The 14597-nt window shown below is 37.9% G+C and overlaps 1 protein-coding gene across 7 annotated transcripts in view; it reads right to left on the reverse strand.

Annotated features, from left to right (window-relative positions):
• Nucleotides 1–2742: 2742 nt before the first annotated feature.
• The window catches only part of DCUN1D4 (defective in cullin neddylation 1 domain containing 4), a 58478-nt gene continuing 46623 nt past the window's right edge, over nucleotides 2743–14597 (reverse strand). For all 7 annotated transcript variants that reach the window (XM_039540344.1, XM_039540341.1, XM_039540339.1 and 4 more), the window contains 4 exons: nucleotides 13051–13159; nucleotides 7554–7658; nucleotides 7102–7204; nucleotides 2743–7006 (listed from right to left, as the gene is read on the reverse strand). In XM_039540344.1, coding sequence (XP_039396278.1) covers nucleotides 6951–7006; nucleotides 7102–7204; nucleotides 7554–7658; nucleotides 13051–13159 — 373 coding nt within the window. In that variant the 3' untranslated portion in view covers nucleotides 2743–6950. The remainder of the gene's footprint in view (nucleotides 7007–7101; nucleotides 7205–7553; nucleotides 7659–13050; nucleotides 13160–14597) is intronic.

Below are 14597 nucleotides of genomic sequence, written 5' to 3' on the forward strand. Positions count from 1 at the left end.
AGGTCTCTCTGATCAATCTTTTTAAAGTCATGGACCTTGATAGGCAATATGGTGTATCATTGTAGTCACTTATATACGAGAGGGTTTTTTGCCTTAAATTAAGCTACTTACAGTGAATCCAGATATTATGAAGAAAGTAACACAGCATCATAGAAATGTAGGACTGGAAGAGACTTCGATAGGTCATCTAGTTCCATCCTATGCACCGAGGAAGGACAAAGTATTATCTAGACTATCCCTGACAGGAGTTTGTAAAATAAATGCTTGTAATAAATAATTGCCCCCCAAGCCTATTTGGGAAGTAGCATTACGATACTGTTGCTACAGAGGACCAAGGCTCAAGTTAACAAGTAAATATAAGCAGTAGCCTACATTCTGAAACTGTAGAAAACAAGCCCACCCTTCGTTATTAGTTCAAATATATCTGAGGCATTGCTTCTCTGGAACAAGTTTAATCACTTTTAAAATAAGTCTGATAAGTGGTGAGGCTTGGGAACCATACGTTAAAAAGCTGCTAAAGATCCAGTCAAGGAAGAACAGAGCTCTCAAAGCTGCCTCAACCTTATTCATTATTTTTCTCTGCATTTTTTTGGTCAAGTATCAGAGGGGTAGCCGTGTTAGTCTGGTTCTGTAGAAGCAGCAAAGAATCCTGTGGCACCTTATAGACTAACAGATGTTTTGCAGCATGAGCTATTCACCCACGAAAGCTCATGCTGCAAAACATCTGTTAGTCTATAAGGTGCCACAGGATTATTTGCTTTTTTTGGTCACTAACTCAAAAACCGATTTGCAACTGCACTTCAATAGTAAAAGCAGATTTTTAAAAAAAATGTATCTTACTTTACTGTAGACTTACAAAAAGCAGATACTTTCTTTGAAAGTGGCTCCTTCCAAAGAAAGACAAATGTATGTACTTGACTTTTCACACAGCATCTAAAATAAAGAATCACTTACATTTAATACTCCTGAGGAATTCTGTGCCAAAAAAATTAAATATTCAGCACCAAAAAATTAAAAATTCTGCACACAGTATTTAAACATTCTGCAAATTTCTGTATATTTTATTTGTCAAAACAACACAATATAACCATGCCACTTTTGATAATTTATTTCAAAATACCTGTCAGCAAGTATGTCTGTAACAATACAGACAACAAAAAAGATTCAGGAAATGTTTTTTGACAAATAGAATCCTTTATAGGCATATTAATTCAGAACTTTGAGTAATAATTAATTTAAACTACAATACAGAAATGTATTTCTTGCACCCCTCAGAAGTAGTGCAAAAGCCTGGGGGAGTCAGGGGAAACGGAGGAGCTGAAGGAGGGGGATTAATTGCTGGGAAAGAGCCTGGGAGTGAACTTGGAGGGTTATTGGGTATGGGTGGGAGAAGTATGGAACAAATTTTTTGGGAGGTGAGGGAGAGATTGTTAGGGAGTTGGGGAGCCTCCCCCATGCAGATCCTGACTGACTCCTAGCCTCTCCCATTCAGTCAGGCACATCTGTCCCTGTCCCCATGTGTCCCTGAATCTTCTCTCTCCCCAATGTGTCTCTGCACCCCCACTCAGCCACCCCTCCTGCCCCTGACCCCATGTGTCCCTGCACCCTCTCCCCCATCTCCATGTGGCCCTGTACCCTGACTTCCATTCAGCCCCGGCTCAATTCTGTCACCCCACTAGCTCCTCTGCCCTCACCTCAGTCTGTCCCCCCCACTAGCCTTTTGAAACCCAGTCTATGTGACCCCGCCACAGCATCATGTGCCCCTCTCTGTCCCCCCACCCTATATCCTGTGCCTCCTCACCTGACCCCATGGGCAGGGTACTATGAGGAACACAGCAAAGAATCCTGTGGCACCTTATAGACTAACAGATGTTTTGCAGCATGAGCTTTCATGGGTGAATACCCACTTCTTCGGATGCAAGCAGTGGAAATTTCCAGGGGCAGGTCACAGCCGAACAGCAGAACACAGCCACTTCCCCCTCCCTTTCTGTGGCTGGCTATTCTGGACCAGAGCTGGCTGACCTCCCTTTTGGTGCTGCAGCAGCACCTGGTGGGAAAAAGGTGTAATTGCAGCGTCTCTCCAGCAGAATGTCTTTTCAGGGGCTGGAGGAGTGAGAATCTGCGGGACACATGAATTCTGCACCTGTGTAGCGGCGCAGAATTCCCCCAGGAATAAAACTTAAGCTTACTTGAACAACCCCTTCTTCCAGTGTTACCCTAAAATCATTTATGGACTTTCCCTGAATAATGTGTGATTTAAGAAATGACCATTTTCTAAAGATACTCACTGTGCAGTTCCTCTTGAACAGATGAGCTCGGAGAAATTGTCTCTGCATAAAAAAAAACTTTCGCATTACACTAGCCCCTTACATATCTTTTGAAGCATACAGTATATTCTAGCACAGCAGTATATCCTTTTAAAATCAATCTGCCTTTACATGAACAGTATTAAAAATAATAAGATTGCACAAGTGCGCTTTAGCAAATTATACTGGGACTTTCAACACAGAAATGCTCTGCACTGCTACTAAGCCTAAACACTGAAATTTAACCCAATTTAATGAATCAGAAGAGAAAGAACTCTGAATTACATAGGCATAAATGCATCTTAAATCGGTGTTGTAAACAGAAATTAAACTCAGCTATGATGAATTTAAGTAGCAGCTCTAGACCAACACCTTGTGTGGCAAGTTCAGATGAGTGAATATTTGAAACATGAGCCACAGAAAAATCTGAAGTCAGTTTCTGAAACCAACACAAATACCGTTTATTTGTGGGATATCATTTTACATTAACTCCAGCAAAACCTAAAAACCAATCAGCTGAACTCAGGTAAGGTGGCATAACAGTTCTTTAGTCAGGTTGAGAGTCACAGGACTTTAGCACACCTCAAATAAGATGCAAATACCTAAGACATAAAAGCATTCACAGTTATAGATTAACTGCTGTTCCTGTAACAGCAGTGTCAGTAGAAACTATTCTGTGATAATGTAAAATCAAACCACATTTTGGTCTCATTTACAGACAACCTACAGTTTAGTTGGTGGATGGAGTCTATACACATATACAACAATATGAAAGGAGAAAGTAAGGCTTATAAGAGGTATTTTAGCAGTTATAATTAAAATGAGGGACACAAGCTAACTTTTAAAGCTGTCTGTATAAACTTCAAGAGTATTTAACAATTTGTTAGGCTTGTGACCAAGGGCCAACAGAAATCTGGAAAAATCCTAGCAAAACTGAGGTATACTTCTACCCCTCCAAAAATAAGGCTGCAGAACATTAAGTCAGTAGCCTCATGCCAGGTCTCACTAACTGATTGCACTAGGCACATCTGTGATGAAATAATGAAACAATGAGTTTGTGATGTAACTGGGAAACTACAGTTCTATATAAAAAGTCAAAAACTTAATGATTAAAGGGTTAAAATACACTACATGCATTCATTCCAAATTTGTATCGTAGTTTAAAAAATATTAAAATAGGTTGTTTAGACTGAAAACTGGAGCTGCCACTTTCTTGAACAGACTTGCTTAAAGAAAGAAAGGGGGAGGTTGATCTAGACTAGGCAATAAAGGTAATACATAGGATTAAATGGAGCAAGTTCCTGTCTGTTAGTATTAGATTGTTTTAGTCTATTTGGCAATAGAAGGAATCATATGTGTAAATTTGATATTGTTACGTTTTCCTGTAATTAATATTATCCTTAAAATCTATTAAATAAGAAACTCTAACAAATCCCATCATCTATCGATCTTAAGTATTTATAGGATGCCAAACACTGTAGTATCTGGGTACTAATTTCCTCACTAACCAACTCACTGCCTCATTTCTCTTTAATACCAAACAAAGTTAACACACAGATCATTAAACCTTAACTACACAATTATTTTACATCAGAAAAACATGTACAGAACTTGCAACACTTTGCCACAATGACCTATGTCTCAGATTTTGCTTCAAGGCCAAGAAGCTGGAAAATTTTGTGCATCTTCTCCTGCAAAACAAGGAATAAGCTGAAGTACCAGTCATTTCATTACATGTAAAGAAAAGTGTACAGAACAAAAAGCAAAGTGAACTGCTTAGCAAGTTTCCACTTTTTTTTTTTAAAAGAGTAGTGCTTTTGAGATTTATCACTGAAAGCCATGAAGTCCTCTTTTTATCCACAGACCTGATACAGCTCAAGCAATGGGAGTGCAAGTTTCCATACATTAACTAGTCAACATGGATAGGCTTAGTTCAGTCTTGGGTCCATTTTTTTTTGGCCTCTACACTGTAAATGCCAACAAAAATGAAAATTATTTGCAGCTATATTAGTGATTTGATTTAAGAGGACACCTATTAGAAACTCACTGGAGACTCATATAGGTAACTGGAAGCAGATGAAAAACTATATATTTTCAGTCACTATTAACCTGTTTCACATTCAAACCAGTTCCTCGGGCCCTTCTCCCCATGAACTGTATGCAAAGCAAATAAGAGCAGTATATCAATTTACCCAGCACAAGTAACCGTAAAAAGTGCATGTGTGAGGGGAGGGGTTAATTAAATTTTAGATTCCGTTAAACACAGTAAAATCTGCAAAAAACATCTGGGTGATCTGAACAGATTTCTGTTGACCCTGATTATGAGAGTAATACCTATAATGATTACAAGTTTCTTTGGCTTCTGCCTCCATTATTGGAAACCAGATAATTCATGACATATAAAATTCATTACGCAACAAATCTTGTATTTTAACTGTGCCACTGTGCTAAAAACTTGTCTGGAATTGTAACTAGCCTAACATGTAAGAACACTTATAGGGTTTTACTTATTTTTCTAGCAACCACTATTTAGCCTAATTTTACAAGCTATATTGCTTCCAAGTTTACTTTTTTAAAGAACTAAACCAGTAGCTCCACAGATATTTTCCCTATGGCTATACTCACTGTAATATATACATTTACATTAGAAGTCTTATTAAAACACATGTGTTTTAATAAGAGACTTATTGTAAACATTAAATACCACACACCATTTAATTACTGGACTTGTGCAAAGTGGCATCAAACACGTAAATCATGGTATAACATAATAGCTTACAAACAGGCAACAATTATGAATGCTTTGTCACTATGAAATTTAAGATTTCTATTTGTTTTTAATCCCCTGACAAAACATGGTGGGGGAAGGCAGTATATGCATTTTACCATAACATGATTATAGATTTTGTATATGCGCATATACTGGATATACATATGTAACTTTTGTCTTAGGTGGTTGAATTAGGGAAAAAACAAGTTTAAACACAAAATGACCACTAATAGCAAAGGAACTGTGACTCTGGTCCAGAGCAGCAAGATTAGTATGCTTTTGGTCAACTATGCTTAATTCTGCACACACTGAAGTGAACAGGAGTTTTATCAGTGACATTATAGAGCAGAATAGTGCCTTCAGCACAGCTGAAAATTTCACATTCAACATAAGGTACATTTTTGGATCACAATCTAGAAAGGTTTCAAAACTACTAATACCTTTAAAAATATTTCTGCAGCAAAGTAATGTTACTGCTTTATTCCAAAATATTCAGTGGCCGACTTTGTTAAAATATACCATTTTGGGACCATGTTCACAAATCCTTAGGGACCGAAGTATAAGTTTAATAGCACCAAAAACTATGACAATCTATTTTAAAAAAATTAATACTGATGTTATTTTATGAAACGGAAGTCAAAGATGACATGACAAAATACAGAACTTAAAACACATCCCAGCCACTCATTTTCCTCAAATAAATGGCTAAAACTTTCCTATACAGATAATCAAATTAATGAAATTAAGAAGTGGCCCTTACTAATGGTATTGTATATTTAACTCCTTAATGCTGGTGTTTAATGTGCCCACTGCCTGCAATGGACATTTGGCCAGGAAAATCCAATCCCCAGCATGAAAGTACTTAAGCTTTCACTATTCAATATAATTTTTACTTACTTAGAAACACAAATTATAGCATGAGAAAGACTAAAGTTACAAACAAAAACTAAACACAGGTTTAACTGTTGGCTGGGAATAATGAGCCTTAATTCCGCAGCTAAACACTAATTTTAGATTAAAAGTTTAAATTTCACTTTGTAGCAACATAGTTCAAACAGTCTTGGTACACCAAAAATAAAAGGAACATGCCAAAGGCAATTTACAAAAGTCTAAAACCCATTTTTAAAAGGTAATTTAATTTGTTCACTTGTACCTATATTCAAACTACTGCAGTTTTGACATTAAAAAGCCAGTACTTTCTTCTTCAAGTGGAAATCATCTGTGGCATGTACAACTAATACAATTTTAATAATAATAATAATAGTAAATAATAATAATAAAAAAGACATCAATACTTCTTACTAAACAAAAGTGATGTTTGACATATGCCTGTGAAGAAAATCATAATGCACCTCTCCTTGTCTCAAAAATTGGCATCTTAAATAGTAAAATTAGAACTGCCAACAGTTCCTGCTCATGATAACTATGTTCAAACAGTCTTAATTTTGTTTTCTGAAATGCTACATTTGAGACCAAATGAAAAACAAAAACTAGAAGTTACATGTTCATTGAAGGTGACTAGAAATATGCCACAAAATTATTTTTACAATACATTTCTCCAGAAATAATCCCTAGGTGAAGCTTTTTTATACACATATACAAAATTTAGACAGCAATATACACATAATCACAGTGAGGATGCTGGCAAGCTCACCAATCTGTAGTGTAAATACAAAATGCAAAGCAGCCTTCAAAGAGAACAATGCTACACAGCAAGCATAGCTGGCCTGTTAAATAGCAAACACCAAAAGTTCCCTGCAAAAGGGATACAGTGCAAGAAAAGCAGCATGCGCTTTGATACAAACAGCAGTTTATGGCTAATGGTTGACAACTGTGGTAACAGTGACTCTTGAGCGGCTGTGCATAGTAAACTCCTATGTCATCTGTTTCCCTTTATACCACTCCACAAATTCATCCAACAACACTGGCCCTGTAGAGAGATATCAAATAATTATATTTTACATAAATCTTGGAAGAGGGGCTGCAGGAGTAGGGGCATATGGAGAAAACTAAAGGAATACTTACATGCTCCATCTTCATCATAATTACTGAGGTCAAGGTTAATTGTTCTGCTGAATTCTAGCACATTACACCATTGGTCCTTGTTGATAACTTTGTATTTTGATTGCTGTTTAAGATAAGAAGTGTAAGTTACTAAACTTTTGGGAAAAGTTACTAAAACAAAGTTGGAGTTTACAATGTGAACGAAATCACAGGTTTTTAATATTTGCAGGTTTTTAACAGAACTCAAATGCAATACAGGATAATTATTGAAGCTCTAAACCGATGGAAGGCGTAGTTTTAGGGCTTGGATGGTGCATTTTAAGTGTTATGAATTTACAAAATGACAATTTTGAAAATAAGCACTGAGTTGTATTTCAGTAGTCTACTAGTACTAATATAATTAAAATATTAATATTTCAGAGAAAAACCACATAAAACGTGAATCTGTTTCAAACTGAAACTTTGTTGTATACCTCTAGGAACTGGTGGAATACTGGAAAAAGAGGCCATGTCTTTCCCAATAGAAGTCCTAACATGCACTTGGCAGTATTTATATCTAGGCTGCGCTGGTCCTTTTCCTGTTGGAAGCGAAAAAACAAAGTTAAAATGTTATCTCAATATTTCTCATTTGCACCACTGTTCACTCTTGGCACATCATGAAAACTACTGCTAAATTGCAGGCAACCTGTATATTAAGCACTGTATTGTTTTAACATATACAACAAAGTAAGACTTCCCAATGAAAACTCTGTTTCTTTACCGCTATTGGCCATGCTATAGAAACACCAGTTACTTTTCATCCTAACTGTAGTTCAAGGATCCCTACTGTAGATGAAGCAGCCACTCTTGGGGTACAATTTCAGAACTTTCTGGAAAGCAGCAGCCACTTAAGTGTGAAAATCTGGTCGACACATGGTCTTCTGGGTAGAAATTCAGCCTGCTCTTGCCTTAGCTTTGCTTCAACCACCTCCTTTATACTGCTTAAGACGATATTGCAAAAACACTTCTTTCAGTAACAAACAAGTGTTTACAACACCGATTTAAGATGCATTTATGCCTATGTAATTCAGAGTTCTTTCTCTTCTGATTCATTAAATTTGGTTAAATTTCAGAGTTTACGCTTAGTAGCAGTGCAGAGCATTTCTGTGTTGAAAGTCCCAGTATATTTTGCTAAAGAGCACCTTCCTGTTATTGCAGTTGCTTAGGTCACCTCTCTGATATTTTGATTATAATGTTGACAAATTGGGTAATTCTATCAATGGTCATTATCGCACGTTTTAAACATTTCCTGCAAGACCTGGTCTTCGCCTGTAGCTTCCTCAGATTTTACATTTTTTATTGTCTTTCACTTTGTGGCATGAGATGTTATCTCTAATTCTGAGTGTGCTTCTGGCAGACCAGGTGCCAGCTCAGGTCAACGTCCCCATGTCTCAACTGAACACTGACAAATACATAGCTGGAATCAGTCTGGCTCCCGTTTGTTAGTATTATTAAAACAAGTATTAGAATTCTAAGAATGTATTTAGTGTTTAGATTTTATTGGATGCTTCTGAGTTCTACATGCATTAATCTCACTTATAACATCTGTAGCCCATGTTGTAAGGCAATATTTGAACGGTTACATTGTGAGCTCCTGTGACACTGTAAATGACCAGACAGGAGAGAGCCATTAATTAGCATGAAGGGTTGATCTTCAAGACAAGCTGTTACACCCTTCTCAAAAGGAAAGTTCCCTCAATATCATATGATCTATTGAGGGACATTGCAACCGGAATTTCCCTACGTACCATCAACAAGAGGACAAAAGACTTTTGTTGTCCTGCTTTCCTCTCTGTGAGGATGAGTAATGCAAATTGAGCTGCAAACACAGCCGATGGGAGGAGTCCGAGGATATGAGAAGAAGAGAATAAAACCCCTAAGAAGAAGTAACTAATTATCTATATGATGCTTGGACTCTGGGATGGCTATGTGTTTCCAGGAATAAGCAAGAGACCCTCAGCTGCTGAGCCTGGGTTAGCCCTAAAGGACATATAGAGCCTGCTTATTATAGAAGCTTCTATTTTTTTTTTAAACTTAAGACTGCAACTCTGTGGGTATATATGTTAACTTGCTTTAACTTGTAAATAACTCTCTTGTTCCCTTTTTCTATTTCATTATTTTTATATAGTCATTGTAGGATTGGTTACAAGCTTTGTCTTTGGGGTGATATTTAAGGTGCAATTGACCTGGTGTAAGTGCCTGGTCCTTTGGGACAGGGACTAACCTGAATATTGCTGTGATTCTTGGTGTAAGGGATCATCTATCACAAAGGTATGCTCCCCTAGATGTCGAGCCAGATCAGAGTACCCAAAGGGACTGTCTGTGACTCCTTGTTAAGGCTGTTATAGTGTCTGAGGAGTTCACTTGATAACTGGTTGGTGAAATCTAATTATAGAACTCACAACCAATTTGGGGTTTGTGCCCTGCATTCTAACAGTTTGCCTTGAAGTTGGTACTCATGTTCTTGAGTCATTGCAGGCAGCGTTACACTGGATGCTTAATTTCTTCATCAAAGTCAATAGTTTCTTGTGTTGTTCATCTGTTTAGCACCTCTTGAAAGTGCCTGGCCAATTGCTCTCATTTCTTTTTCTTTTAAGGTCCTTTTTTGTATATTTTTAATAAGCCCTCTGGCTGGTGAAAATTTGTCAGTAAGAACCTTGCTGAGTTGATAACGTGTTTTAATATTTCCTCTTTCAGCAGCCACTTCTGCTCCTTTGGCAATGTTATCCATGTACCTCCTCTCGTTTCGTCTCGTGCTGCTTTTCACTACTTTGTCCTTTGTTTTATATATAGATATTTTGCTGCTACTTTTTCTGGAGATGTTTTTGAGGAATGGATATACAGTAGAACCTCACAGTTATGCACACCAGAGTTACAAAACTGACTGGTCAACCATATACCTCATTTGGAACGAAAGTACACAATCAGGCAGCAGCAGAGACACCCCTCCTTTTCCCCTCCCCAAAAAAGACAAATACAGCACAGTACTGTGTTAAATGTAAACTACTAGAAAATTACATTAAACAAAAAGATTTGACAAGATACGGAAACTGTTTCTGTGCTTGTTTCATTTAAATTAAGATAGTTAAAAGCAGCGTTTTTCTTCTGCACAGTAGTTTCAAAGCTACATTAAGTCAATGTTCAGTTGTAAACTTTTGAAAGAACAACCACTATGTTTTGTTCAGAGTTACAAACATTTCAGAGAGTTACAAAGAACTTCCATTTGCAAGGTTTTCGTAACTCTGAGGTTCTACTGTATTTGCTTTGGCTTGTTTCTTTTCCTCCACATATCCTCACTTTTGCAGATTTTAGGTTTGCTTGTCTAGGAACCAACTACAGTTGTTGCAGCATCTATGATACCGTCATGACATGTCAATGTTGACATCTTGTGGTGGATCTAAGTTTTGTAACACTTAAAAATCTATGTTTCAGTTCAATCTGAAGTTGCTTTTGTAATACCTGGTCTATTAGCCTTTTACTGTCAATTTTTTGGTGCTTTGGGATTTTTTTGTTTTTCTTGAATCTGATCTTCTGTCTTGCCACACAAACTGATCACTTCAGATGTAAGCTCCTCTATGTATGTTCTAACATCACAAAGAGTTGATCTAAATTACCTTACAATGTATATATGATCATTCTAGTTCCTGGTTAGGGTTGGTCAGAAAACAAGAATTCCATTTTGTGAAAAACTACGGTTTCATTTTGCATCGGAAAAAAAAAAAAAAAAAAGATCCTTTTCGCAACTATTCCAGAGACACAGGAGCCAGTAGTCTGGTGGTTAGGACACACAGCTGAGATATGGGAAATCCATGTTCAAGTCCCTGCTCTGAATCAGGCAAAGCAGGGACTTGACCCTGGTCAACTGGCTATACATTCACTCTCCTTTTGTGGGCCAATGAATAAACACAGACACATTTATGCAAAAAGTTTGGTTTTGTCAAATCAGCATTTTCTGATTGAAAAAATGTTTTGTCAAATAAATTCCAAACAGGCTTTATACCTGGTGAGTCTGAGGAGTTCCAAGTTACTTGATCTACGTTTTTGCGTGGGAATAGCATTCCATCAATTATGAGTCCTGATACCAAACACAGTATTACCAGTATACATTTTGTATTTGGAAGAGTGAAATCAGATCAGGATGCCTATCTAACAAGTACTGAGAACACAATTCATAATCTTCTGAAAGAGTTATGAATCAGTATTTATTTCACAGCCAGCTTTTGCCACATCAGGTTGTTGGGTTGTGTGGTGGGTGTGTGATTTTAAGAGAAAAAAAGTCTAATGCTTGTCTTGACAAAGATCAATTTGTGGCTCAGTGAAGGAAATTCTGGCTTTACGCTGGAGGTTTTTGTCACATGTTCTCTCCCCTCCTTCGTGTACTGTAACAGACTTGGCATCATTCTGCTTTTAAAGTTCATTGTGATAACACCGCACATCCTCCTCATTTAAGTGTTAAAGGAAACCTCCAACCCATTTTGTTGAATAGAACAATTGAGGAGTTCCATGATGATAAGCGTACGGAAAACATCAGAGAAGAAAAATAACTGGCATTCCTAAGTCTTGTATCAACCTTATGAAAGGTATCATTGGGGACACTGATATTCCTGTGAGCGTAACGAATGTTACCATTAGGTTTTGTACATTTAAAGATTAGGATTTTTTTCCTGGTTGAAGAACAGCTCTCAGCCTGCTTTAACAGTTTGAATAACTTATTTTGGGCTCTGTTATTGCTCAGTGTCACAAATGTCTGACTTTTCTGCAAGACAGTCACGAACAGGCACAGGTTCAGAAACAGCAATTATGAATTTCTTTTGAAATACAAGTATTTTATCAGATTTTTTTAACCAATATAGCTGTCAACTGCTATACTAAATAAGATAGGTGAAGACATTTTCTCAGATAAGTGTGCAAGTTTTTAAGGACTAGTGTGTGAATCAGTAAGTTACAGTTTAACCCAGGGGTTCTCAAACTGGGGGTCAGAACCTCTCAGGGGGTTGCGAGGTTATTACATGGGGGGGGTCACGAGCTGTCAGCCTCCACCCCAAATCCCGCTTTGCCTCCAACATTTTAATGGTGTTTAAAATATATTTTCAAGTGTTTTTAATTTAGGGGGGTGGGCGGCGGGACTCAGAGGCTTGTTATGTGAAAGGGGTCACCAGTACAAAAAGTTTGAGAACCATTGGTTTAACCCAATCATATGTAACATATCTGTCTATCTTAGGTACTCATTACCCTGGTGTAAAGTGTCTCACAATCTTTACTGTATTTATCCCCACAAAATCCCTGTGAGGTAGGGAAGTACAGTGGAACCCCAATTATCCAGTCTAATTGGGACTGGGACCAGATCGGGTAACCAAAAATCCAGATAAAATGGAGAATGGGCGGTGGGGCTTGGGCTGAGAGCCCGAGACTCCCGCTGTCAGCCCCAGGTAGCTGGTGGTTTGATTAATATGGAAAGCCAGATAACAGAGACTTGGTTACACGGGGTTCTACTGTACTATTCCTATTTACAGATGGGGAACGAAGGCATAGAGACCAGAACACTGATCCTGAGTGACTGAAGTCAATGGAAACTGCCATTTACTTCAATAGGCACAGAAACAGGGCCCAATTGATTTGTCCAAGATCATACACAAAGTCTTTGGTGAAGCAGAGGACTGAACCTGTAATCTAACGCATCCAAAATGAACACTAGCTACCGGACTTGTCCTTCACCCCCCCTTTTTTCCCTCTGCAATGTTGATATTTGGCATACATAGTATCTGGAAACACACAAAGTCAATTTTAAAGAGTGAACATTTGTGTGCGTTGGAAGTAATCTTAACTGGCATCCTGAGAACAACTAGTCCCAGACTTGTAGCTGTTGTATGTGAAAGTGAACCCACAGAAAGCAATACAAATAAAAGTCAGACTGAGTCCTGGACTACTCACCCGTGCAAAATCAAATGCGTATCTATAAATTAGCTTAAAATTTGTAGGCTCATTTAATAAGGATCTCAAGTAATCCAAGGAATTTCTCAGTTTCTCTGTTACATCACATCTACAAAAAAGAGAAGATTTTAATAATCCAACACTAGATTTTCATCTGAACTTTTAGAAAAAGATATCCCAAATATCCTTAGGTTTGTCTTCATTCCCCCACCTTTATATGCTGCCTCCATGAAAGTTAAATACATATCAGTGGGTTTATCTACACAAGAACATTGCACCAGTTTAACCTAAGGTGTGAATGGAAATTAATTTATTTAAATTGGTGCAAACCCCTGTGTGGATACACTTATTTTGGTTTAAGAGTAGGGGTTTTTTTAAGTTTAAGTTGATTGGGAGCAGGTTTAAGTTAAACCTAAATAAGCCATTCAAACTGAAGTAAAAGCATCTGCACAGGGTTTGCACCAATTTAAAAACTGATTTAAATTACACCACTGCAATTTTCCTGTCCTTACAAGGCTTTGACTACTATCACAATATTGCAGTTATTTGACAGTTATTTATAGACAAAATCTATCCTGAATCACAGTGTGGCTTGTGAAAAGTCTATTACTGATATGATCTTCTCGATGAGACAACTACAAGAGAAATGTGGAGAAAAAAAGGCCTCTTCACAAAGGCTTTTGACCTTGTCAGTAGAAGCGGACTATTTGCACTTCTAGAAAAGCTTGGATGCCCCCCAAACCATGATTTGGTCCTTCTATGAAAACATGTATGGCACAGTCCAATATGATGTCTTAGTCTCTGAGGCTTTCCAGATTCATAGTGGGGTCAAGCAAAGTTATGTATTTGCCCCAACTCTGTTTGGGATCTTCTTCTCCTTGCTACTGAAACAAGCTTTGGGTTCCTCAACTGAGGGAATCTACTTGCACACAAGATCTGATGGAAAGCTGTTCAATCTTGAAAGACTCAGATCTAAAACCAAGATTTGGGAGGTCCTCATCCAACACCTCCTCTTCGCGGACGATGCAGCAATGACCACCCACCCAGAAGCCTAGCTCCAAAACCTCATGAACAGTTTTTCCAAAGCCTGCCAAGACTTTAGGTTTACCATAAGCCTAAAAAAGACTAACATAATGTGCCAAGGAGTTGAAGAAGCACCCTCCATCAAGATCAACAACTATGAACTTGAAGTGATGAACAAGTTCACGTACCTGGGGTCCACTATCGCAGTCATCGTTTCACTTGAAATGGAACTCAACAACATCCACACTGAAAAAGCCACCACAACGATGTCTAGACTTGAGCAAGAGGATATGGCAAAACAATAAAGTGACAGAACACACAAAGATCTGTGTGTATTGTGCATGTGTTATCAGCATACTTTTGTATGGGAGCAAGGCATGGACCTTATGCTCTCACCAGGAAAAGAGGCTCTACAGCTTTCATATGAATTGCCTTCATTAAATCTCTGGAATCTCCTGGAGGGACGGCGTCACCAACACTGAGGTGCTCAAACAAACCAGCATACCCAGCATGCAAACACAGAC

This window comes from Mauremys reevesii, linkage group 5 (genome assembly GCF_016161935.1).
Source record: "Mauremys reevesii isolate NIE-2019 linkage group 5, ASM1616193v1, whole genome shotgun sequence".
In the NCBI taxonomy this organism is placed as follows: domain Eukaryota; kingdom Metazoa; phylum Chordata; order Testudines; family Geoemydidae; genus Mauremys; species Mauremys reevesii.